General features: G+C 32.5%; 1 protein-coding gene across 2 annotated transcripts in view; it reads left to right on the top strand.

Annotated features, from left to right (window-relative positions):
• LOC126892919 (tumor susceptibility gene 101 protein) overlaps nucleotides 1–23,471 on the top strand; it is a 42,180-nt gene extending 18,709 nt beyond the window's left edge. For both annotated transcript variants that reach the window (XM_050662834.1, XM_050662835.1), the window contains exons 4-7: nucleotides 170–275; nucleotides 1,889–2,268; nucleotides 5,995–6,128; nucleotides 23,123–23,471. In XM_050662834.1, the coding sequence (XP_050518791.1) occupies nucleotides 170–275; nucleotides 1,889–2,268; nucleotides 5,995–6,128; nucleotides 23,123–23,309 (807 nt within the window). In that variant the 3' untranslated portion in view covers nucleotides 23,310–23,471. The remainder of the gene's footprint in view (nucleotides 1–169; nucleotides 276–1,888; nucleotides 2,269–5,994; nucleotides 6,129–23,122) is intronic.

Genomic DNA, 23,471 nt, shown 5'->3' with positions numbered 1-23,471 from the left:
AAAACCGACCTGTTTCGTCATTTCCTTAAAATCTAATAAATACTGCCAAATATCGAGGTGGCCTGTTTTCTTTGGCCCACTCTGTATATGATAATACTTGTTATTTTTGTTATCATAGTCATAGTGCCTGTTTTTTTTATTTTATATTTCTGTATTGCTTATTTTTCAGAATGAATCAGATTTGCTAGGATTAATCCAAGTTATGATTGTTACATTTGGCGAACAACCTCCAGTGTTTGCTAGGGCCAAAGACAATGAATCGTATCCGTCAAATTGTAAGTATCACAGTTCTAATCATATAAAAAACAATTGTCGGATTTTTTCGGACTTAATTATATCTTTTCATCGTCTAAGTTACATGTAAATGGCAACAAGTGAGGTTTAATTCTCCAAAAAATTCCAACCACGTGGGAAGAGGCCTGTGATGCCCTGGATAATATCCAGGCATATTTGTAACATCTTTAAACTTTTATTTTAACATGTAACATAACATTTAAAGGGTTTTTACCCAATACATTTTGGTGGCTTAGGCATGCTATTTTTTGGCTTTTAGAAACACTGATGATAAATTTATTAATCCTAAAACGTTTTGTTTTAATGTGACCCTTATTTGGGGTATTTTAATATATACCTTTTACAAAAAACTTGGTATTTTTGTGATTTATGGTATACAGCCAGATACAGGAAGTTTATTTTCCTCGTGGATTTTTTAAAATATATGATAGTTTTTGTAACATCTAACTAATAAATAAATAATAAAATTCCTTTATACAATGTTAAAAATATTATAACGTACCTCTATAATATAATTTGTTTAAAATATTTATACTTAATAAAATTATTAGAGAGATATCGCAAAGGCATTTTTACCGCACGCTACTAGCGGAATACGCTATTTTGACATGTACGCAAGCGCAGAGTGAATGTTACGCTAATACCGGATAACGTGTCCCGCTATTTAGGTCGAAATAAGGGACGGTAATAATGTTAACGGCAATTTGACATTTAGGATGAAACATAAAAATAATTTGTAGAATACAAATTTTATAAACTAAAACTTGTGAATCATCTTATTTCCTGTTTGACAAATACTTGTGTTCTTATTTTGTGTACAATATACTACTTTTTGTGCTTAGGATATTAGTTATTCAGATATTTTATTTTATTTTTATACTGATTATTTATATTTATTGTTGGTTAAATCATTAAAATTAAAATGCATGTCAACCTGCTCAATATCCAAATTCATTTTTCAATAAAAAAACATTTACAGTATTCCTCAACATTATTTTCTAGGTTACATTTAATTTCAAACGTCGGTTGTCATAATAACGTTTAGCCTCATAGGCGTAACCAGGATAATCCTAAGAGGGGGTTATAACTACTGGAAAGGGGGGTTACAACTACTGGAAGGTCTCCGACGGGTATGGTGTTAAGCGTATCGAGCTCACCCAATGGGGGGGGGGGTTATAACCCCCAAACCCCCCTGGTTATGCCTATGTTTAGCCTCGCCCCAAAACATTTGCGATAACTCTCTTGATGCCTGTGTTGAAATAGACCGTTATCCATTATTTACGTCTTGACCCGTTATTAACGTTAACCTTTGCGATATCTCTCTATTATCCGGGATATAAAAAATAAAATGACGTTTATTAAACGTCATTTAATGTTTACATATCTTTAAAAGCACCGGACAGATTGCGTGACTTCTCGCATTAGGGGTTTTTTTAAGATTCGATTATTAGACGACCACTTACGTAGCCGTAACCAACTACTTTACGTGCCTCCAAAGCATAAAGCAACTGTATAAAGATGAAAATAAATAGTGTATATAAATAGAACGGTGTAAATTAAATATAATTATTACAATACACTTATTCTGTTTCAGCATTCATGCCTCAACCATCTGGTGGTTACATGCCTCCGTATCCTACCCCCTACCCACCAGCATCAGGAGGTTTCGGCGGGTATCCTCCATATCCTCCAACCAGCAACAATTCTTTCCAAGGATATCCACCCTACCCTTCTTCGCAACCGCAGTATCCATTTAATTTCCCCCCTGGACCTCAGGCCGGAACAGGTACTATAAAAGAAGAACATATCAGGGAATCTCTGATGACAGCTTTGGAAGAGAAGCTGCTTAGAAGAATGAAGGAACAATTCCAGCAGAATCAAGCTGAACTAGAGACGCTCAAGAGGACACAGGAGGAGTTGAAGCAAGGAAAATTGAAGTTGGACGGTATATTGAGCCGATTAGAAAAAGAAAAGGTATGTATGTTTTTTTATTTTTATGCTTTGGTATTGAATAAGTTATTCCTTCATAAGCATAATTACTCCAGGGGAATAAGGCAAAAATATACCATGTTCGGGACACATAACTAGCGCCATTTTGAAACGCAAGGTATATAGTTTATGTTCAAAAGTTTAAGTAAACTTTGAACTTCAACAGAGCGGTTAATAAATCTTTAAAAATGAAGTCCTAAAGAAATCGGCTCTGGTCGAGTGGAGGGGAATTGTAACATCCGTTTACTCAAAAATTAAATTAGTTCTTCACACATATACTGCGGTCAATATCTCCGGAACTTGTTGATGCATTTTAATCATTATTTTTTAAATTTTTATGTACTCTTACTCTCGTAGAGTCATTATGTACATATATTTCCAACTAACATTGCAAAATGGGGGAACCCCTCTTATCACTCAGTCCCCTTAAGTGAGAAAATATTGCATGAGTGAAGTATATCAGTATAGACCATTGAAGGTCGCTGTTTCGTGTATACAACACTGTGTATCAGGAATGGACCAAGAGCTAGCAACGTCGAAAAAAAATCATTTTAAGATGGCTGATTCTTTCATATAGTGTTCCCTATGCTTCCTCGAACACCGTACCGGCCATCTGGTTACTGATACAGGTTGCGTTCATTACTGAGCAGCACACTTGTACAGGTAAACATATCGAATTTAAAATTATTGTAAGACGAAAAATTTTTTTGTCATTACTTTTTAAACATTATTAGAAATATAAACTGTAATTGCCAGTCATTTCTGTGGTTTAAAAAGTAATGACAAAAAATTTTTCGTCCTAAAATAATTTAAATTCAATATACAGGGTGATTGATGAATGTGATAAAGCTCAGTAGATCCGCTATAGTAATAGATAGCAATAAAAGTTAATAATAAAAATTGTGGCCAACTTTCAGCTTCACATTACGAAATAAGTTAGATTGTTACAGGGTGTTCGATAACATAATGGCAGACCAAACTTATGTTTTTTTTAAATGGAACATCCTATATTTTCTTTTATATTCGAAATCCTCTTAACTTCCCCATCACAAAAATATAAAGGTTTGTTATGTTATATAGGGCTTTTACAAAGTTATAACCAATTTTTTATGAAAATCGTAACAAGTTCAGCTCCCTGTATAAATAAAAAAAGAACAACAGCGATGGTTTATTGGTGCCATATTTTTTTGTCGATTGTGAAAATTTTTAAGAATTGTTGATATTGGTAGTTTTCCTTATATCGAATACAGGGTGAATCAAAACGCAAGTACATTCTTTTCTCAGAAATTTTAAATGGAACACCCTTTATTTTATATTACTATCGAAAAATATCATTACCGTACTTTAATTTTTGTATAATATTCCCTATGCCTAAATTTGTCAGTTTTCGAGATATTTTCATTTTTCAGAGCAAGTTATTAATTAGGGTGTTCTATTTAAAATTACTGTGAAAATAATGTACTTGCGTTTTGACTCACCCTGTATTCGATATAAAGAAAATTAGCAATATCAACCATTTTTATAAATTTTGACAATCAACAAAAAAAATATGGCACCAATAAACCATTGCTGTTGTGCTTATTTTTATTTATACAGAGAGCTGAACTTATTGCGATTTTCATAGAACATTGGTTATAACTTTGTAAATACCCTGTATAACATAACAAACCTTTATATTTTTGTGATGGAGAAGTTAAGAAAATTTCGAATATGAAATAAAATATGGGGTGTTCCATTTAAAAAACAAAAGTTTGGTCTGCCACTATGTTATCGAACACCCTGTAACATTCTAACTAATTTTGTAATGTGAAGCGCAAAGTTAGCTACAATTTTTGTTTTTAACTTTTATTGCTATTTATTACTATAGCGGATCTACTAAGCTTTTTCACACTAATCAATCACCCTGATTTTGTGTTTACCTGTACAGGTGTGCTGCGCAGTAATGAACGCAACCTGTATCAGCAGCCAGATGGCCGGCACGGTGTTCGAGGAAGCATAGGGAACAATATATGAAAGAATCAGCCGTCTTAAAATTATTTCTCGAAAACGTTTCTAGCTCTTAGACCAGAACTCAGGATAGATGCCAACAAATCCAGATGCTTTACCTGATTTTATTTCTTTCAGCTCATGTGTGATTTCATAACGTTACTCTTATTTGTTTTTTGCTAACTTAAATAATAAATTCAGTATCACCTTTGTCCTTTTCTCTATGTCACTTAGTATACAGAGTTGGGATAAAGTATGGAACCAAGCAAATATCTTTGAAATGAAAAGAACAATATTTACCTATATAACTCTGCATGCAAGTACAGTGACGCAAAAGGCATCTGATGCCATATTTTTTTACTACTCCACTTCCGGTTTCACCGCAAATACCCTTAACTTATTTACTTTAAATGGGACACCCTGCATATTTTTGCAGATTTTAAAAGAACTTGTTATTTTTAATTCCAAATACATACCAAATTTGGAAGAAAAAACTATTAAAACAAGAAATACATCTCCTTACAGTTAAAAAATAGGTTAATTTATTTACGTTACACCAATGATATTAAAAATAAAAAAAAAATAATTTCAAATGTTGAAAATGTTTGCTGTTCACCTCCTGACAACGTGCAAACCCATAAATAAATTCGTGAGTCACTTTTTGCAAGAATTCTCCACATATTAGTTCACGTTCATCAATTATTCTTTGTCTCAAATCCTGTAAGCATGTTGGTCGCCTAACGTAAACACGTGATTTTAGATAACCCAAAGAAAAAAATTTAACGGGTTGAGGTCCGGAGAACGAGCGGGCCACTCTATGAATCCTCTACGTCTAATCCATCGATTTGGAAAATTCACTTCCAAAAAATGAAAATTCACCATAACCGATTATCATTAATATTTCAATACGACCTTTTTCACTTAAATGAACCATTTTTAATACAACTTATTTCTGTCTATTAGTTCAGTAACAGTTTTACCTACTATACTAAATTCAAATAAGTCATGCAGTGCATAAAATCAACTATTTTAGTCTACAGTACAATATATAGATGGCAATCGTTTATTTCCTACTACGTTGTATTAATACAAAAAATTATCTACAGACACTTTTTAACAAATTTTTTCTTAAAGTTTGGTATGTATAAATTAAAAATAACAAGTTCTTTTAAAATCCGCAAAAATGTACAGGGTGTCCCATTTAAAATAAATAAGTTAAGGATATTTCCGGTGAAACCGGAAGTGGAGTAGTAACAAAAAATATGGCAACATATGCCTTTTGCGTCACTGTACTTGCATGCAAAGTTTCATAAATATTGTTCTTTTCGTTTCAAAGATATTTGCTTGATTCCATACTTTATCCCAACCCAGTATACAGTCATGAGCGCGCTAATAACCGGCAAAATCACACAAAAGGTGAAAAACATAATACATTGTGCAGTAAAAAGAGATGAAATTAGTATAGGTGGAAATTATCGATATAAACGTATAATTTAACATTACATTACATAGTTTCCCACCTTCAGACGTGACACTGTGACAGGAGAATTTTATAAAATACTCCTGTCACATACGTCTAAAGGTGGGGAACTATGTAGTGTAATGTGAATGTATACGTTTATATCGATAATTTCCACCTCTACTAGTTTATTAGTTATTAGCACGGTCATCACTGTATAAGTATTCACGGTATGTTGTTTATTAATTGTTTTTTCACATTTTTAGAATGATCTAGACAAAAATATTACAATGCTACAAGACAAAGAACAAGAACTAAATAAGGCCATAGAACGAATAAGTAATCAAGAATCTATAGATGTAGATGATGCGGTAACAACGACAGCTCCTTTATATAAACAGTAAGTACTTATTTATATAGTCCTCTATCTTCTAAAAGCATGTTTTTATGCAATAGGTTTAGAAATAAAAAGAGTCAGTATAACTGACAACATTTCCTTTTTTCACACAATCTACTACTTCGAGTTTTTGATGTGATATTCTCATAATAATGCTTATCGAAGAACGCCATGGTGGCTCTGGTATCTACTTATAGATATTCGAACCTTTCCCCATAAATATTTTGTTTGCATGTACCATAAATCCCATCTTTTGACAGAATGAAATATAGGGTTGTACATTTATAAAATGTGAGAAAAACGTAATTTTCTTTTGTAGTTCAGCCTATTACTTGTCAATAATTTCTGTTAAACTTACTTTTGAAAACTAGAACATATTGTTTACCTTATATAAAATGAATACTTATTTATTTATTTCTTCTCTATATAAAGTGTGTTCATTTCATAGCGATTTCTTTATAAAAATGGTCATAACTCGTCAAATACCTTGTATCGTAGTGTCAACCCCATATTGTAAGCCAGTGACCATGATAAGAATCTTCATACGAAAAAATATACAGGGTATCCTATTTAAAACATTTTATGTTTGCTTTTACCACATAGTTATTAATCACTCTGTAAATTTCGTCAAATTATCCAAGCCTGAAGAATATCATTGCCTACATTTTTTCTAAATAACTTTTTTGGATATTCTGTACCAAAATGGAATTATTGAGCAATGTCGCAGTAAAAGCTCACTCTGTATACTTTACGCTTTTTTCATCCTTTTTTGTGAATATTTCCTTTCTTAGTGCGTTTCTGTGAAAAATAAGTGTTAAAACAGTTGTCTTGAAAACTGCTATGGTCGAGAGTGCCGTCGAACTTCAGCATTCATCAAATTTAAATAGGCAGCAGTTTATACAGTGTGTCTACGTAACTTGGAACCATATGGGAAATTTCTTTATTATTAATTTTATGAAAAAAGTGAATGATCTAAAACCTAAGATGCAACCATCAAATATCAAATTTTATCAATCTAGGAGGTATGCCAAAAAATAAGAATTTCACTCAAGAATCAAATACATACCTTTATATTTCACAATATCGAAAATTATTGTTATGAAAAGTTGTTTAGAATTAAAAACGATGCTATATGCAATGCCATCCATTCAATGACACTACAGCCCACACTGGGCCATGGCCTCCTTCAGCATGCTTCTCCAGTCATCTCGATTTACAGCTGTTCTTTTCCATGAACGCGTTTTAGGCGGTTTTTGGCATCCTCATCTACTTCGTCCTCCAATCTCTTTTTTGGCCTTCCAACAGGTCTTTTTCCTTGCATTCTTGCATTTAGTAATTTTCTGGGGATTTTGTTCTCATGCACGCAGACCATGTGCCCTGCCGCATATTTACAGATGCTCCTATACTACGGCACCAGAGTGCTGAAATCGCTTAGCCTTTGATATACACTATTACACTACAAACCCTCATTGATTTTGGCACCTATTAAATTATAAGACATCTATTCAATTTTGGTGTCTAAGTTTTTATTGCAATTAATATTATTGTAATTATTGTATATTTATATTTCAATTTATTGCTTGAAAAACAGGAATAAAAATATCTTTTCTTTTCTGAAAAATGTCTTTGGCAGAGCCAATTAGCCAGACTTGTTTGTGATTGATAACCTAGCATATTTTAGAATGTGTTTTTTTGACCCTAACCCGAGAAACAAATCAAACAAAAATTATAAAAAAACGCCACTGAATAAAAAAGAAATAAATATTTTTCAATCGTATACAGTGCGTCCATAAAGTATCGCATAAATTCATTATTAGCTAAATAATCAAAAAATTATTAGAAATTACCGAAACAGGTCGAGTTTTGATTTTACTTTATGATATTTGGCATATATATCATACTAGTGTCGTCATCGGTCTGAACGTGATGACGTAATCGATGATTTTTTAAAGAAGAATAGGGGTCGTGTGCTAGCTCATTTGAAAGGCAATTCAATTCTCTATTCAATAATATAAACATTAACATAATTATTTATACAGTGTGTCCAAATTTTTTTCTATTAATTAATTGACCCAAAAAGACGAATGTGCGTAATTTATTTAATTCAAAATACATTTTACTGCTGTCATAAAACAGAAATAAAATTTTTATTTGTCAAATAAACATTGATTTTCGCTTAAATTAAATGTTCAAACTGTCAAGAGGCAGGTGGGTAAAAAATAAAGTTTATATTTGAAATAAATAATTTATTTCTGTTTTTTGACAGCAGTAAAATGTATTTTGAATTAAATAAACTACGCAAGTTCTTCTTTTTGTGCCAATCAATTTAATTAAAAATTGTTTTTGTACACCCTGTATAAATAATTATGTTAATGTTTGTATTACTGAATAGAAAATTGAATTGCCTTTCAAATGAGCTATCACACGATCCCTGTTCTTATTGAAAAAATCATCGATTACGTCATCACGTCCAGACGAATTACGTCACTGGTCTGATATATATGCCAAAAAATCATAAATTCAAATCAAAAATCGACCTGTTTCGATAATTTCGAATAATGTTTATTTAGTTAATAATGAATTTATGCGTTACTTTATGGACGCACTGTATACGAGTAATTATATAATCTGTACTTATAAATAAATAATAATAAAAAAAGAATGTGTGTGTACTTTGTACGCACGTAAGAAGTTACACTTCTATTATAATATAATTTCATCGAAATAAATATACCTACTTAACAGTTACAATACAAAAAATTAACAATAGTTACCAAAAATGAACCAAAACTTAACAATGCCAAATATTAAAAAAAAAAGAAAAAAATATGAATCGTCCGGGATTTGAACCCGCAATCTCGCGATTTTTTTATCTCTGGTCCAATGCTCTACCAACAAGGCCATCAAGCCACATGGTACTTACCTTTCAGATATACATAATTATACATCACGGTGACAAGTGAAATATAAAAATAGATATTTTATTATTTTACGCCCAAGGAAGACAAATCCAAAGACACAAAATTATAATAAAAAACCTTTTAAACCACCTTTTTCAAATTGCGCAAGTTGTATTATTAATATTAATGTTAATAAATGAAATATAAATATTTTGACGTTTCACAATTTGACAATTCACTTTTAACTGCAGTGCCTTAAAAATTTTAAAGCACTAGTGCCTTAAAGTAGCATTTTTAACGCTCCTATGGAGTCCTAAAAATTGCATTTTTAACACGTTTGTAGAAAAATATATTTAAAAACACTAATATATTCTTTCCACACCTTTTCTGGACTGATACATACATAAATTAAAACATTTTGAAGTATAACTTCAAAAATATAATATGAAAACTATTTAAAAAGGCAGTATAACTATTAACTAACCTTTGTTTGTTGTTTCTCTTCCCACAAATTTTAAAACGCAACAACCATACATAACCAAACCGTCAACCGTCCAAACCACATCTGCGCTACAGCTGCCATATTGGATAATTTTTGACATGTCATTTGAACATTAAATCGGAACAAAGTTATATTGCGCATGCGCCCGGATCATAGGTTTTAACATATAAAAATTCACCCTCATATCGCGCGTAAAGAAGTATAACTTCAAAAATATTTATTTGTTTCTTATTCATTGGCGTTTTTGTTTTAATTTTTGTTTTATTTGTTTCTCGGGTTAGAGTCAAAAAACACATTCTGAAGTACCTATGCTAGGTTTATTGCAGGTTCGACATTTCTATTTAAATAGAATAAATTGAAGTATACAATACTTACAATAATATTAATTGCAATAAAAACTTAGGCATCATAATTTAATAGATGTCTTATAATTTAATTTTATGGACAACTTCGATAGAATGGACTGTAATAATAATCAAAATTTCTTATATTTAACTAAAAAAATTACTTACAATTGCTAAAAATTAAAATTATACTTGGGCGTTACAATCGAAAATAATGGAAGGCAGGACAAAGATGTTGAAGAGAGGATAAGTAAAACATCAAAACTATTTCATGCAATAAAAAATAGCTTCTTAAACAAAAAGGAAATCACAAGAAAAACCAAACTAACTGTATTCAACACCATATATAGACCAGTGCTCACATACGGCTGTGAATCATGGATACTAACTAGAAAACTAAAAAGCAAGATACAAGCCCTAGAAATGAAGTATTTACGAAGAGTTAGAGGAGTGACAATGAGAGACAGAATAAGAAGCACAGATATACGCACAGATCTTAAGACGAAATCTGTACTTGAGTATATTGAAGAAAAACAACTAAGTTGGTGGGGACACATGAAAAGAATGAAAGACAACATACCGGTGAAGAAAATATGGGAAGCCAGGATACAAAAGAAAAGAAGTAGAGGAAGACCTAGAGAAGATTGGGATACAGTAGTCGCTAAAATCATCCAAAGGAAGGGGAAAACAATAGCAGAAGCAAGCCGATTAGCATACAATAAGAAACAATGGTCAACATTTGTACACACGTGAAAGGATGTGCCAGTCCCGACACTGAAAAGTAAAAGGGACTCAAAAGACTATATATATATATATATATATATATATATATATATATATATATATATATATATATATAACAGGTATATAATCTTTGCTGAACAGTTAGGAAACAAGGTTGAAATATTGGGGTAGCAGCAATCTCAAAGAAAACTCTTTATAATAATTCCAAGCTTTCGATAATGTTTATTATCATCTTCAGGAAACTACAAATATAAATATACAGTATTTAACAATTAGTCTAACTAAAATCAATAAAAATTGAAAATAAATAAAATAACTAAAATCAATAAAAATGAGAGTATTAGCTCTGCATTTCTCAGAGCAATATTTTGTTATTTTTGTGTTTCTGGGGATCCTAGACACCTAGTTTAGTGAGAGAAAACTATGGTGTTTTGGATTTTTGATGGCACAAAGATAACAATTTTTATTGATTTTAGTTAGACTAATTGTTAAATACTGTATATTTATATTTGTAGTTTCCTGAAGATGATAATAAACATTATCGAAAGCTTGGAATTATTATAAAGAGTTTTCTTTGAGATTGCTGCTACCCCAATATTTCAACCTTGTTTTATATATATATATATATATATATATATATATATATATTTATTTTTAGCATCTTATGACGTCCCCCCATGTTAAACCGTAGTATCTCGTGGCTTCCAGGTCTTCGTGAACTCCGATATACGGTTGCCACGAGGACTTTCCCTAAAATGTATCGCAAATGAAAGGTACCACTTCCTACAATGCTTACGCAAAATATTGGCCGGACGTCCTCAGTCACGTTATCTGTATAATAATATACACATTACTTGGAGCAATTGCCGTCAGGCGCGCCATGTTCGCTTGCTGTATATCTAAAACCACTTTAACGGTTTTGATGGCATCCAAATATATATTTATTCAGTTTGCGGTTGTAGTGGTCTCCGTATATTTGAGTTTATGTCCTCATGGCTTCCACTGCGCTGTTGTCACCTCAAATGTTGGAATTTAGACTTCGGATATTTTTATAATTGATTATTTTAGTATGTTGAAAAAAATATTGTTGTGATATATTAATGATATTTTTTTGTATAATTAACAATGTATTAATAAAATATTTAAAATATAGTAGTAAGTCTTAAATTTCACATTACATAAAGTAGTTAAGTCTGCTAGTCTACAAAATTAAAAACAAATAGAATACATACTTAAAAAAAATTAAAGCACTCATGCCATACCAAACGAACTACATTCTTACATATTTTAAAAAGAAAAATCTTTAATTTTGCCCAACCCGACTAAACTATCGGCAGGTAAAAAGTCTGCAGTATGCGGGGGCCCTACTGTTGAAATAGATTAGAAAATTAAAATAAACTTATCTACCATTATGAAATTCTAATTTGACACAAAAAACTGTATCCTGGATTAAGAACAAGTGTGTAGAATACTCTCGTGAATTAAGAAGCGTTTCTACTGTAGGGTGACCATATCATAAATTAGAAAAAACGGGACACATCCAAGCAGCAGTAGCGCACTTATAATTTTTCTCTGGGGGGAAGGGGGTTGGCTTGGGCGTCGAAATTTTTTTCTATATTTTGTGAAAGACAAGTTACATTTTCCTGCTATTATTTATATATTTTTCATATGCCCTGGGGGAGAGGGGGTTTAACTCCCAAACCCCCCCCTGGGTGCGCTACTGCCAAGAAGGGTTTGGAGCGATAATACACAAACAGGGATTGAAACACCGTCTTTTAGCTAATTTGGAACCTATAAATCCTTTTCAATTTTAAATGTGTAATTTACGTACGATCAAGACTGCGAAACGCAGAAAACTAAAAAACTACGCTAGAATGACGTGGATAAACAACCAATCCGTCAAAACAAAACAGGGAAGAATAAAAAATAGCGAGAAACACAGCAAACTCAACAAATAAAAAGAAGAAAAATGACGGGTTTCGCTGGAGGACATTAAAAAAAGACAGAAAACCATCAAATATAACAATTTTACAAAAAAGTCAGATAAAAAAATACGTCCAGGATTAAAACAAGAGTACTAAAAAACAAAAAAAAAGAGAAACCCTGTTTGAAGACAAACAGATCGGCAGAATATGAGAAGAATATTACGAAAAAATGCTATTCGGTATGAAGGAAACAGATGAAGAAGAACAAGATAACAACGAAGTAGAAATTTTCACAGAAGAAAACGTACAAAAACAAATATTAAAAACATAGAAAACGGAAAAGCAGAAGAAGAAAATGAAATAACAGTGGAAAAAAATACAGAGGAAGAGAATTACATTAGGAAATAAACCAGCTAATACAACAAAAAATATGAACAAAACAGACTACCAGCCGATTGGAACGCAAATATTATAGTAGGTACCTATATACAGTAAAACCCCGCAAATCCTAACTAATTGGGGGGACAGCCTGTTCGGATTCCGAAAAGGTCGGATTATCCGAAAGTTAGCCTAACTTATAAATTGAAAGTTTACTTTGTCGTTGATTTTGAGTCGCTGTGCCTGTCTCTCTCCCTCTTCCACCCATCTCAGATTGATGTCACTGATGCAGAGCCAGTGTCATCATTTGTGCTTAGTCGTTAACTCCATGGCTTGATTTCTAATTTGAATAAGCTCCATTTTTCCCCGTTCCCCTATACAAGATGGATCAGAAAACTAAGAAGAAAGTGTAATTACAGAATGGATTGAAGCTGACGACAAAGGAAGCGAAGAATTTACGGATGAATACATTGTAGACTTGGTTCAACCTCAAGGCAACCCTAATGACTAATGAAGATGAAGAAAGCGAGGAAGAAGTTTCCCTGTCATATTGAGTGTCACACGCAGATGCCACTAAAGCTCTGGGTGTGGCTCTACGTTACGTGGAGCATAACTCTGCTGCATTACCAGTAGATGTAATGTTTATGTGTAAATAGAATTAGAATTAAACAATGGTTTCGAATTCACCTGTATAAGTTGCAAGTTGGGAGGGTCAGGTAATAAAAAAGTTACGAATTGGCCGGTGTACATTTTGATTTGAAAAAGTTTGTCATTAAGAGTTACGAGTTGGCGCGTGTCCATTGGAAGAAGGAGAATGTCACGGTTAAAGAATTTAAGGGACTGGTTTAGATGCAGTTCTATAGAACTCTTTAGAGCAGAGGTGGATAGATTAAAGATAGTGATGATGATATCCAACCTCCGATTAGGAGACGGCACTTAAAGAAGAAGAAGATAATAGATTTTACTGATTATGCCGCCCCCTTGTGATGCCGCCTGATGCGGCTGCCTCACCGCATCATAGAACGGCACGGCCCTGAAAATTACAGTCTTTTCGTTTAAGTCGCTGCAGGTAAAAATAAGTAATTAAATATCTTATATCAGATAGAGTATTCATTTTTAGTAGATGAACAAAGGTTTAAAATGGCAGTTTTTGAATTTTGGTACGATTATTTGTTGCTTCGAAAGTTGCAAAAATAAACTTTTGCAAAAATATACTTAAGACTGATATTACATGAAAAATTGGGTCAAACAGTCCATGTTCAGTCCAGATATAACAAAAAATTTCAAGGTGATTCGTCAATTAGTTTACATTTTATTCAATTTGTTTAATAAAAAATCCTTTTCTTTGCAATGATAAAGCATGCTTTTCTTCATAAAATAATAATGATACAGCAATTTTGTGGAAACTACATGAAAGAAGAATACTTATGTTTTCAAAGTTTTTTAAAAAATAATAAAAACTCATTTTTATTATTCCGAAAATATTTTAGTAAAGTAGAGTCATTTTTGGCTTATAAACAATTTGAATAACTTTGTTAGTATTGACTGCAAACTAAATTAATCGACTAAGGGATGGAAAAAACCTACCGGTTATAACCTAAACCCAGTTTTTTTAATTCGAAACAACCGGTTTTACCGGTTGTTTTTTTGTCCCGGTTATAACTAGTTTTTTTCTTTTTAAAGTAATAAGCATTGAAAAACCGAATAAGTTGCCTGTGGAAAAAAATTAATTTAGAGAAAAATGAAGAAATTTCTATATATTTTCGATCTTAATCATATAATATTATAAATAATAAATGCGAAGTAATTAACCCAAACAACCATAATTCAACTTTTATTTACTAATAGAGAACTGGACGAAAGTGTCACATCAGCTTTTATGAAACAATTTTGAGAATAGTTATTTATAGATTAATAAATGTTTCAAAGACTGGTGAAATGGTGCATGTGATGATAATATTTACATAAAAGTATGTGATCTGCTTGAAATCGATATTCCAACCATCATCAGCTAAAAAATTGTTTATACTTGAGTACTTGAGACTTGAGACTCTTGTATAATGTGAATACCGAAATACGATTAGGAATCTCCATTATGTAATTTTTAAACAATAAATAATTCTTACGAAATAAATGGTAGGTATTATACAAACGTATTAAAAAATATTACCTACTGAAATTTTTTGATGGCAATAGAGAAGTAAATACTGAATTGGTTTATCGAATTTATTTTGTAAAATACCTATAAGTCATTTGGACATTTTTTAAAACTTGATAGATCCAAGGGACATTTTGATAGATCGATAGGATCATCACTTTTGGGAATATCCCAATTATTGACAACGCAATATACGCCGACGCCGTCTACAACGAGCGACGAATCAGAGATTGGGGTACTCTGGCCCATTTTTAGGGTAACTTGAAAGCGCCTGGGAAAATTTTTATAGGTTGAATTGGTTGGGGAATTTTTCGGGAGGAAAATTGAGCAAACTAAAGTGCAATATAAATGTAACATTATAACTTATTGAGTATTTGCTTTTGATTAAAAAAAACCGAAAACCTGTTTTTGGAACAACCGATTTTTTGACCGCTTATAACCGCCAGGATAAACCGTAAGTTAAAAAAACCGGTATAACCAAAAACCGGTTTTTTGTTCAACAAGCGCCATCCCTAGACTTTAGGATTTAAAAAGCTGGTACTTTTACATTATTATTATATTATCGGTTTATAACGTTCTTCGTCTTCCGATACCCGTTCGCCATTCCTCTCTGTCCGTACATTGATCTACTTGCAGACCTCTTTCATCCATGGCTTTGTTTATTCCTGCCTGCCAACTTTTCCTCGGTCTACCTCATCTTCTTCTATCTTGCAGTTTCCATTTTTGCCCTTGTTTTGGGATTCTGTCTTCATGCATTCTTTATACGTGACCAAACCATCGTAGTTGTATTTCGTTGGTTTCGTCATTTATTGTATGTGTGACCTTCATTATTTCTCGTATCCGTTCATTGGTGACATGTTCTCTTCTTGATCTTCCTGCAGCCCTTCTCCAGAAATCCATTTCGGTGACCTCTAACATTCGTTTTGATTTTTCCTTCATATGCCATACTTCGCAGCTGTATGTTATAACGCTTTTCACTACGGCGTTATAGATCTTTTTCTTGTTTTGGTTGTTTACCTGCTTGTCCCAGAGTACTGAGTTTAGGAGCCTAATTGCTTTCCTGCCCTGAGTGTTTCGTTCTTTAACGGCTCCGTCTAGTGTTCCATCATTCGTGATTTTCATATTCATACCCAGGTATTTATATTCGTTACATTTACTGATTGTTTCTCCTCCTTCTATAGTCGAGGAAATGAAGCATTTTGACTCGCAATTTTTTCGTCCAGCATGGATTTACTTGAAATTTTCACAGAAGGTAGGGCGTAGGGAATAGGCCAAGGATCATTTTCTATATCATGCCGCTGTACGCTAAAAGCTTGGGGTGGTTGCCACCCCATCTCGGGGACGGGAAATTTTTATTGCATTTTAACCATGTAAATCGATGTAAAAAGTAATTCTAAGAAAGAAATGTTTTTTACATTTTCTTCGTAAAACTAATATTTTTCGAGTTATTCGCGCTTGAAAGTAACAGTTTTTCGACGAAAAAATCGACTTTTTTAGAGGGTTTTTTGAGAATACCTCGAAAAATATGCATTTTATCAAAAAATACTGTAGATATGAAAAATTTATCTTTTAGTAACACAAATTACCCCTGTAGTTATCACATTGTTTTCGATGTGTACTATTACATAAATGTCAAAAAAAACTTTTACCTTGATTAATTACGGTCAAAGTTAGGCACTTTTTTTTATTTAATTCACAACTAGTTTCTTTATAACAATTAAGAAACCTAACTAGCGCTATTTTAAAGTTCAAGGTATGTATATAGTTTATGTGTAAAAGTTTGAGTAAACTTGAACAGAGTTGTTAATATATCTTTAAAAATGACGTCCTAACGAAATCGACTCGTGGTCTGTGGAGCGGAATTATTAAAATCCGTGCACTCAAAAAATGAAATTAACTTTTCAAAGATATGTTGCGCTTAATATCTCCGGAGTTTGTTGATGGACTTTGATCATTATTTTTTAAATTTATATATACCTGTAGTTTTGTAGAGTATGTTATGTACACATATACCCACCTAACAATACAAAATGTTATGTATACATATACAAGTATATGTATACCTACATATATAATTTCATAAAAATCGTTCAAGCGGTATCGGAGGATTATGGCAACTAACATTACGACAGGAGAATTTTATAGATGTAAATAAATAGATAACTATTAAAAAATAGGGGTTGGTGGTAGAAAGGTGAAAATTAAGGGTTGTATATATTTTTAATGGTACATAATATAAAATGAAGGTAGACAATTTTCTCCAAAACAATAAAAAAGTGGCAGGGGGCAACCCCCCTTATAACGTATGGGTGTAAATAATAGATTACCACCTATTTTCAGTCCTACAGAATATACGTGTAAAATTTCATAAAAATCGGTCAAGCCGTTTCGGAGGAATATGATAACTAACACTGTTACAGGAGAATTTTATGTACATAGAAGTAACTGTGAGTTAAATAAGTAATAAAAGTGGCTAACTTTGCTCGTAATTAACCTAGGCGAAAAATTTTTTTTTGGAAAATTCTTATAAAAATATCAGCTTTTCAAATCCCAACGCAGATTTAGTCAATATGTTAATATGGTTATTAAAATTGTTTAGAAGCCAAAAATGATTCTACTTTCGTAAAATGTTTTCAGAATGCTAAAAATGACTTCTTATTGATTTTTTAAATAAGTTAAAAATATAAGTATTCTTCTTTCCTGTGGTTTCCACAGAATTGCTGTATTATTATAATTTTCTGAACAATAACATTGCAAAAATCTCTTTGTGATAAGCAAATCGAATAAAATTTAAACTAATTGACAAATCGTCTTGAAATTTATTGTGCATTATGGACTGTTTGACTCAACATTTCATGCAATATCAAAGTCTTAATTTTATTTTTATAACAATTTTTTTATAAGTTATAACAATTTTTTTATTTTCGAAATTTAGTTTTATTTTGCAATTTCCGAAGTAACAAATAATCGGATCAAAATTTAAAAAATTTTAAACCTTTGCTTATCTACTAAAAGGTGAATAATCTAAATAAGATATTTAATTACCTTATTTTTACCTGTAGCGATTTAAACGAAAAACTGTCATATTTGACCCTTATTTGTTAATTACTAAAATTCTCGTCCGAACTGTGACGGGCATTGTTGTATTTATAATGTAATAGGTATAACTCCAAAAAACCCATTTGCAACCTGGCTGGTCAAGTGTCCCGACAAAAACCTTATTTTTCTGGACTATTGCAACTAAGAGAAGAAAGAAAGAAACTTAAAAAAAAATGTTACAAAAAGAAGCAACCGAAGAAGGAAAAAGCAGTAGAAAGGAAATACAAAGAAAAAATATAGCGGTTAAAAAGCAAGCCAGGAAAGACAAAAGATACTATGTATATGATATGGTAAAAATGTCAGAAAAAGCTGCGCAAAAAAACGACCTGAAGATACAGTACAATATCATCCGAAATTTGACAGGGAAAACACTAAACAGTAATAAACAAATCAAAGATAAACAAGGGAATATAATTAAATCAGAACATAAAATAATACAAAGATGAAAACAACACTGCGAGGAAATATACTCCAAACACCAGATATAGACGAAGATAACGTAATACAGGAAATAAACATTAGAACAATTGAAATTACGAAAGAAGAAATACAAAACACACTGAATCAACTAAAAAAATGGCAAAGCCGCTGAAAGCGACAACCTACCGATAAATTTAATAAAGGCCGGCGCAAACAAATTAGTAGAAATGTTACACAAACTCAAGATATGGGCCGACCAGGAGCTCCCACAGAAATGGAACGAGGGTGTAACCATTAAGACACCAAAAAAGGGCGATTTAAATAAATGCGAGAATTGGCGAGCAATAACACTGCTAAGTGCCACATTCAAAATAATGTCAAATATCATATTGAATAGACTGAAGCCAGAAATAGACAAGAAACTAAGACTAAGAAGCAACCAAGAAGGCTTTCGCGCAAAACGCTCCACTATCGACCACATTTGTACTCTATCAGCACCTCTGTATCTTGTACCTGTACCGCTGTATCTCCTGTACTCTACAATTATCTTGGAACAAGCTAGTGAATGGCAAAAAAATATAAACATAATGTTTACTTTGACTTTGACTTTGAAAAGGCATTCGATAGTATAAACAGAGAACAAATGTGGAAGATTCTAAAACTATATGGACTACCGATAAAATACATCAACTTAATCAGACTATTTGACAAGAAATATACAGCCAGACTAGAACATGCGGGAAAAATGGTAGTAGATGTAGTTATACAAAGCGGAGTTAAGCAAGGATGTGTGCTATCCCCGACATTATTTCTAATAATAACGGACTGGATCATGCAGAAAGTAAGCAATAATAAAACAGGTATTAGATTGAAATTGCATGACTAGTTGGAGGATTTGTAGTTCCCAGATGACATTTTTCCCCTAACCGAACATAGCAGCCATAAGCAAAAGAAGCTTGCAAAATACTCCAGGGTAATGAACCTGAAGATAAAGACAAAAAAAAACAAAACTTAAAAAACAGCAACCAAGAAACTAAAATTAAAATACAAGGAAGACAAATACAGGAGGTAGATAACTACATATTATCTGGGATCAACCATGGAAAAAAAGGCGCTAGTAGATCAGATGTAGAAAAAAGGATAGTAAAGGCACAATATGCACTCATTATATATTCATAATGCATTAAGGAAAATCTTGAACACACGCGATATATCAGAATTAACCAAAATCAAAATATTTACAGGAAGAGACAGGAAGAAACAACTAGCAAAAAATTAAAAACCTTTATAAATAAATCGTTGAGGAAAATCCTAAAAATATACTGGCCAGATAAAATAAAAAACATAGATCTACGGAGAAGAACAAAACAAGAGAAAATAACAGTCACGATTAAAAATAGGAAATGGAAATGAATTACACGGACTCTGAGGAAGGATCGAAATAATATAACCAAACAAGCACTCGAATACCAACCAGACGAAAGAAGAAGAAGAGGAAGACCTGATAATAGCTGGAGAAGAACTGTAATAAGAGATCATGAAAGAATTGGCCTGAGATGGAGATAAGTCAAACAGAGAGCGAGAAACAGAGAGCAATGGAAAATACTTGTATAGCAAATTTCGAAAGAATAAAACAGATAAGGATGCGCTGGGAAGGGATTACAGGAAGAGAGAGAGAGAGAGAGAGAGAGAGAGAGAGAGAGAGAGAGAGAGAGAGAAACAGTACCGATTATTATCAAAATAAAATTTAATAATATACCTAACCTAACTTATCGAAAGGCCCATCAAACAATTATTAACTTTAAAAAATAAAAATTTGTCAAGGGTATATAGTGGTATTGTTAAGTATATTACAATATAACTTATTCCATCGAAATCTTCCGAAATCCATAATCTTCTTCCGTCGAAATAAAATAGAAAATCTAAAAGTTTAGAAAATACATCATTCATAACTACACCCAAGAAATAAGTTTTTCTAACCTGATTTAAGAGTATAAAAAAACGAAAACAAACAATTTACAGCAAATCCTTATCGTATATCCGAGCAAAACCACCTAATTGGCAAAAGTTATAAATAGAATTTGTCTGGGTTCTACAACTAAATTTGCACTTAAACACGACCAAGGTTAAATATTTTACTTGATATTATAAGTACGTTGTTGCCAGTATAACGGATGCCAAAGCGAGCGCTAACTGTATGAAATTATTCTTGTTAATATACACGCTGTATATTGATCGGAAGTCACGAAGAGTCAAAACTATACAGAAGCCACGAGGGACGCAAATACAATATATATATATATATATATATATATATATATATATATATATATATATATATATATATATAATATAATGACAATCAATTTGACAAAAATTATAATTTAATAGGTGCCTAAATCAATGAGGGTTTGTAGCGAAATAGTGTATTTCAAAGGCTAACCGATTTCAGCACTTGCACAGTGCAGTGGTATAGGAGCATTTGTAAATATGCTGCCCTTCCAACCGTAATTTCTGCAGCCTAGTGTATTGTGCTAGTGTTGGTTTGCTATATTGTGCGTAGATTTTTTTATTACACATATCTAATTCGTCAGTTTTTGCTTTCACTTATTGTGCCCAGTATGCTATGTAATATTTTTCTTTCGAATATATCTAATACATTGACAGATTTCTGTGTTATAACCCATGTTTCACACCCTTAACTTACTATGGGCTTGATTATATTTTATAGACACGGAGGTTTGTTTTCCGGTGTACGTCTCGTTAATGTACTTCTAATTAAAAAAAAAAAATTGGAAATCTTTCTCAAATTACGGATACCCAAACATTATTTTTATTCATTACAAATGATAAATCTTCTTTTCCCATAAAAAATGATAAGGACATTTTTACAAAACAAATTAGGTAAGTTAAAAATCTAATGAACATCATCATCATCATTCTCTTTGCCTTTATCCCTACGCGGGATCGGCTTCCCTAATTGCATTTCTCCATACAATTCTGTCTTGGGTCATATCAATATTAATCCCCTTTACCAACATGTCCTGCCTAATCGTCTCCCCCACGTCTTCTTTGGTCTTCCTCTTCAACTTCTTCCAGGAATCTGCACTTCAGCAATTCTTCGTATTGGATGATTAGCGTCTCGACGTTGAACATGACCAAACCATCTCAACCTATGCTCTTTCATTTTGGCATCAATTGGTGCCACACCTAGACTTCCCCTAATATTTTTTATTTTTAATTTTATCCTTTTTTGTCACTCCACTCATCCATCTAAGCATTCTCATTTCCGCCACATGCATTTGTTGTTCCTCTTTCTTTTTCACTGCACAACATTCAGTTCTGTACATCACAGCCGGTCTTATGGCTGTTTTATAGAATTTTTCCTTCAACTTCATTGGAATTTTCCTGTCACACAGCACACCACTCGCTTCCTTCCACTTCATCCATCCAGCCCTAATTCTACTGCGTGCATCTCCATCTATTTCTCCATTACTCTGTAATACCGATCTCAGGTACTTAAAACTATTGCTTTTTTACAATCAGTTCACCATCCAAAATCATTTTATTTGTAGTAACTCCAAATCTAATGAACATCGAAGAGTTAAATAACCTTTTTTCTATCGGAACCGAAGAGTTATCATATTTGTAATAAATAAAAGTTGTGATCGGTATCAGTAACTTGAGAAAAATTTGCAATATTTTTTTTTCAACCGGAAGGATGTAATTGCATATTAGTATAGTTTTTAATTTCAAACAACTTTTCATAATAGCAATTTTCGATATTGTGAAATATAAATGTACTTAAATATTGAGCGACATTCATATTTTTTGGCATACCTACCTCGTATAAGATTGATAAAATTCGATATTTGATGGTTGCATGTTAAGGTACGTATCAGGGTCTAGGACGTTTCATCGCCGCCGTTTCGATGCCGCCAGTTCGATGCCGATGCCGGCCGATTCATCGCCAGTCAATTAATCGCTATCTGATATATTTCCGGATTTTCGACAGTTACAATTATTAGTTATTTTGAGTATTAATTAGAAATTCTAGGAAATGCGAGATATGACGGCGATGAAATGGACTGGCGATGAACCGGCGGCATCGAAACGGCCGGCGATGAACCGGCGGCATCGAAACGTCCCATTCCGTACGTATCCATACGTTGGTGTTCCGTGGTCCGTGTAGCAGCTCCACATAGTGGATACGTTGGTGCTCGCCGCTCGACACTCACCCTCTTCGATTCAACCGGTTTCCCGTTTATATGTAGGGGAGCGCATGCCGTATCCATTTTAGCAGCTACACGGAGCACGAAGCATCAACGTATGAATACGTGCCTTTAGATTTTAGACCGTAGAGAGCTTTTTATTAGGAATCACTATTTTTCAAAAAATTAATAATAAAGTTTCCCATATGGTTCCAAATTACGTAGACATACTGTATCTTGTGTGTAAGAAGGTGTAAAAAGGTTAATATTTTTTAATTTATAATTCAAAGAGTCTTCACGTTTTTTTTAATTTTAGATTATTGAATGCATTCGCTGAAGAAGCTGCCTTAGAAGACACTATTTATTACATGGGAGAGGCATTGAGATGTGGAGTCATCGATTTAGAGGTGTTTTTGAGACAAGTGCGAACCTTGTCCAGGAAACAGTTCATGCTCAGAGCTTTAATGCAAAGATGTCGCCAAAAGGCCGGTTTGTCCGTCTGAAAAATGAATCCGAACGCGCCATAGTTTGGAGAGATATGATTGATGTTTTTACTCAAAGTGTAATATATATTTTAGTTTTATGCGCAAAATTAAGGTTTTTATTGATTTGTACACTGTTTATCGGCGATATGTAATCACAAATAAATATAAAGTAAATGTTAA

This window comes from Diabrotica virgifera, chromosome 9 (assembly GCF_917563875.1).
Source record: "Diabrotica virgifera virgifera chromosome 9, PGI_DIABVI_V3a".
Classification (NCBI taxonomy): Eukaryota; Metazoa; Arthropoda; class Insecta; order Coleoptera; family Chrysomelidae; genus Diabrotica; species Diabrotica virgifera.
The sequence above is the reverse complement of the archived record's forward strand: the minus strand, read 5'-3'. Positions and strand labels throughout refer to the sequence as shown.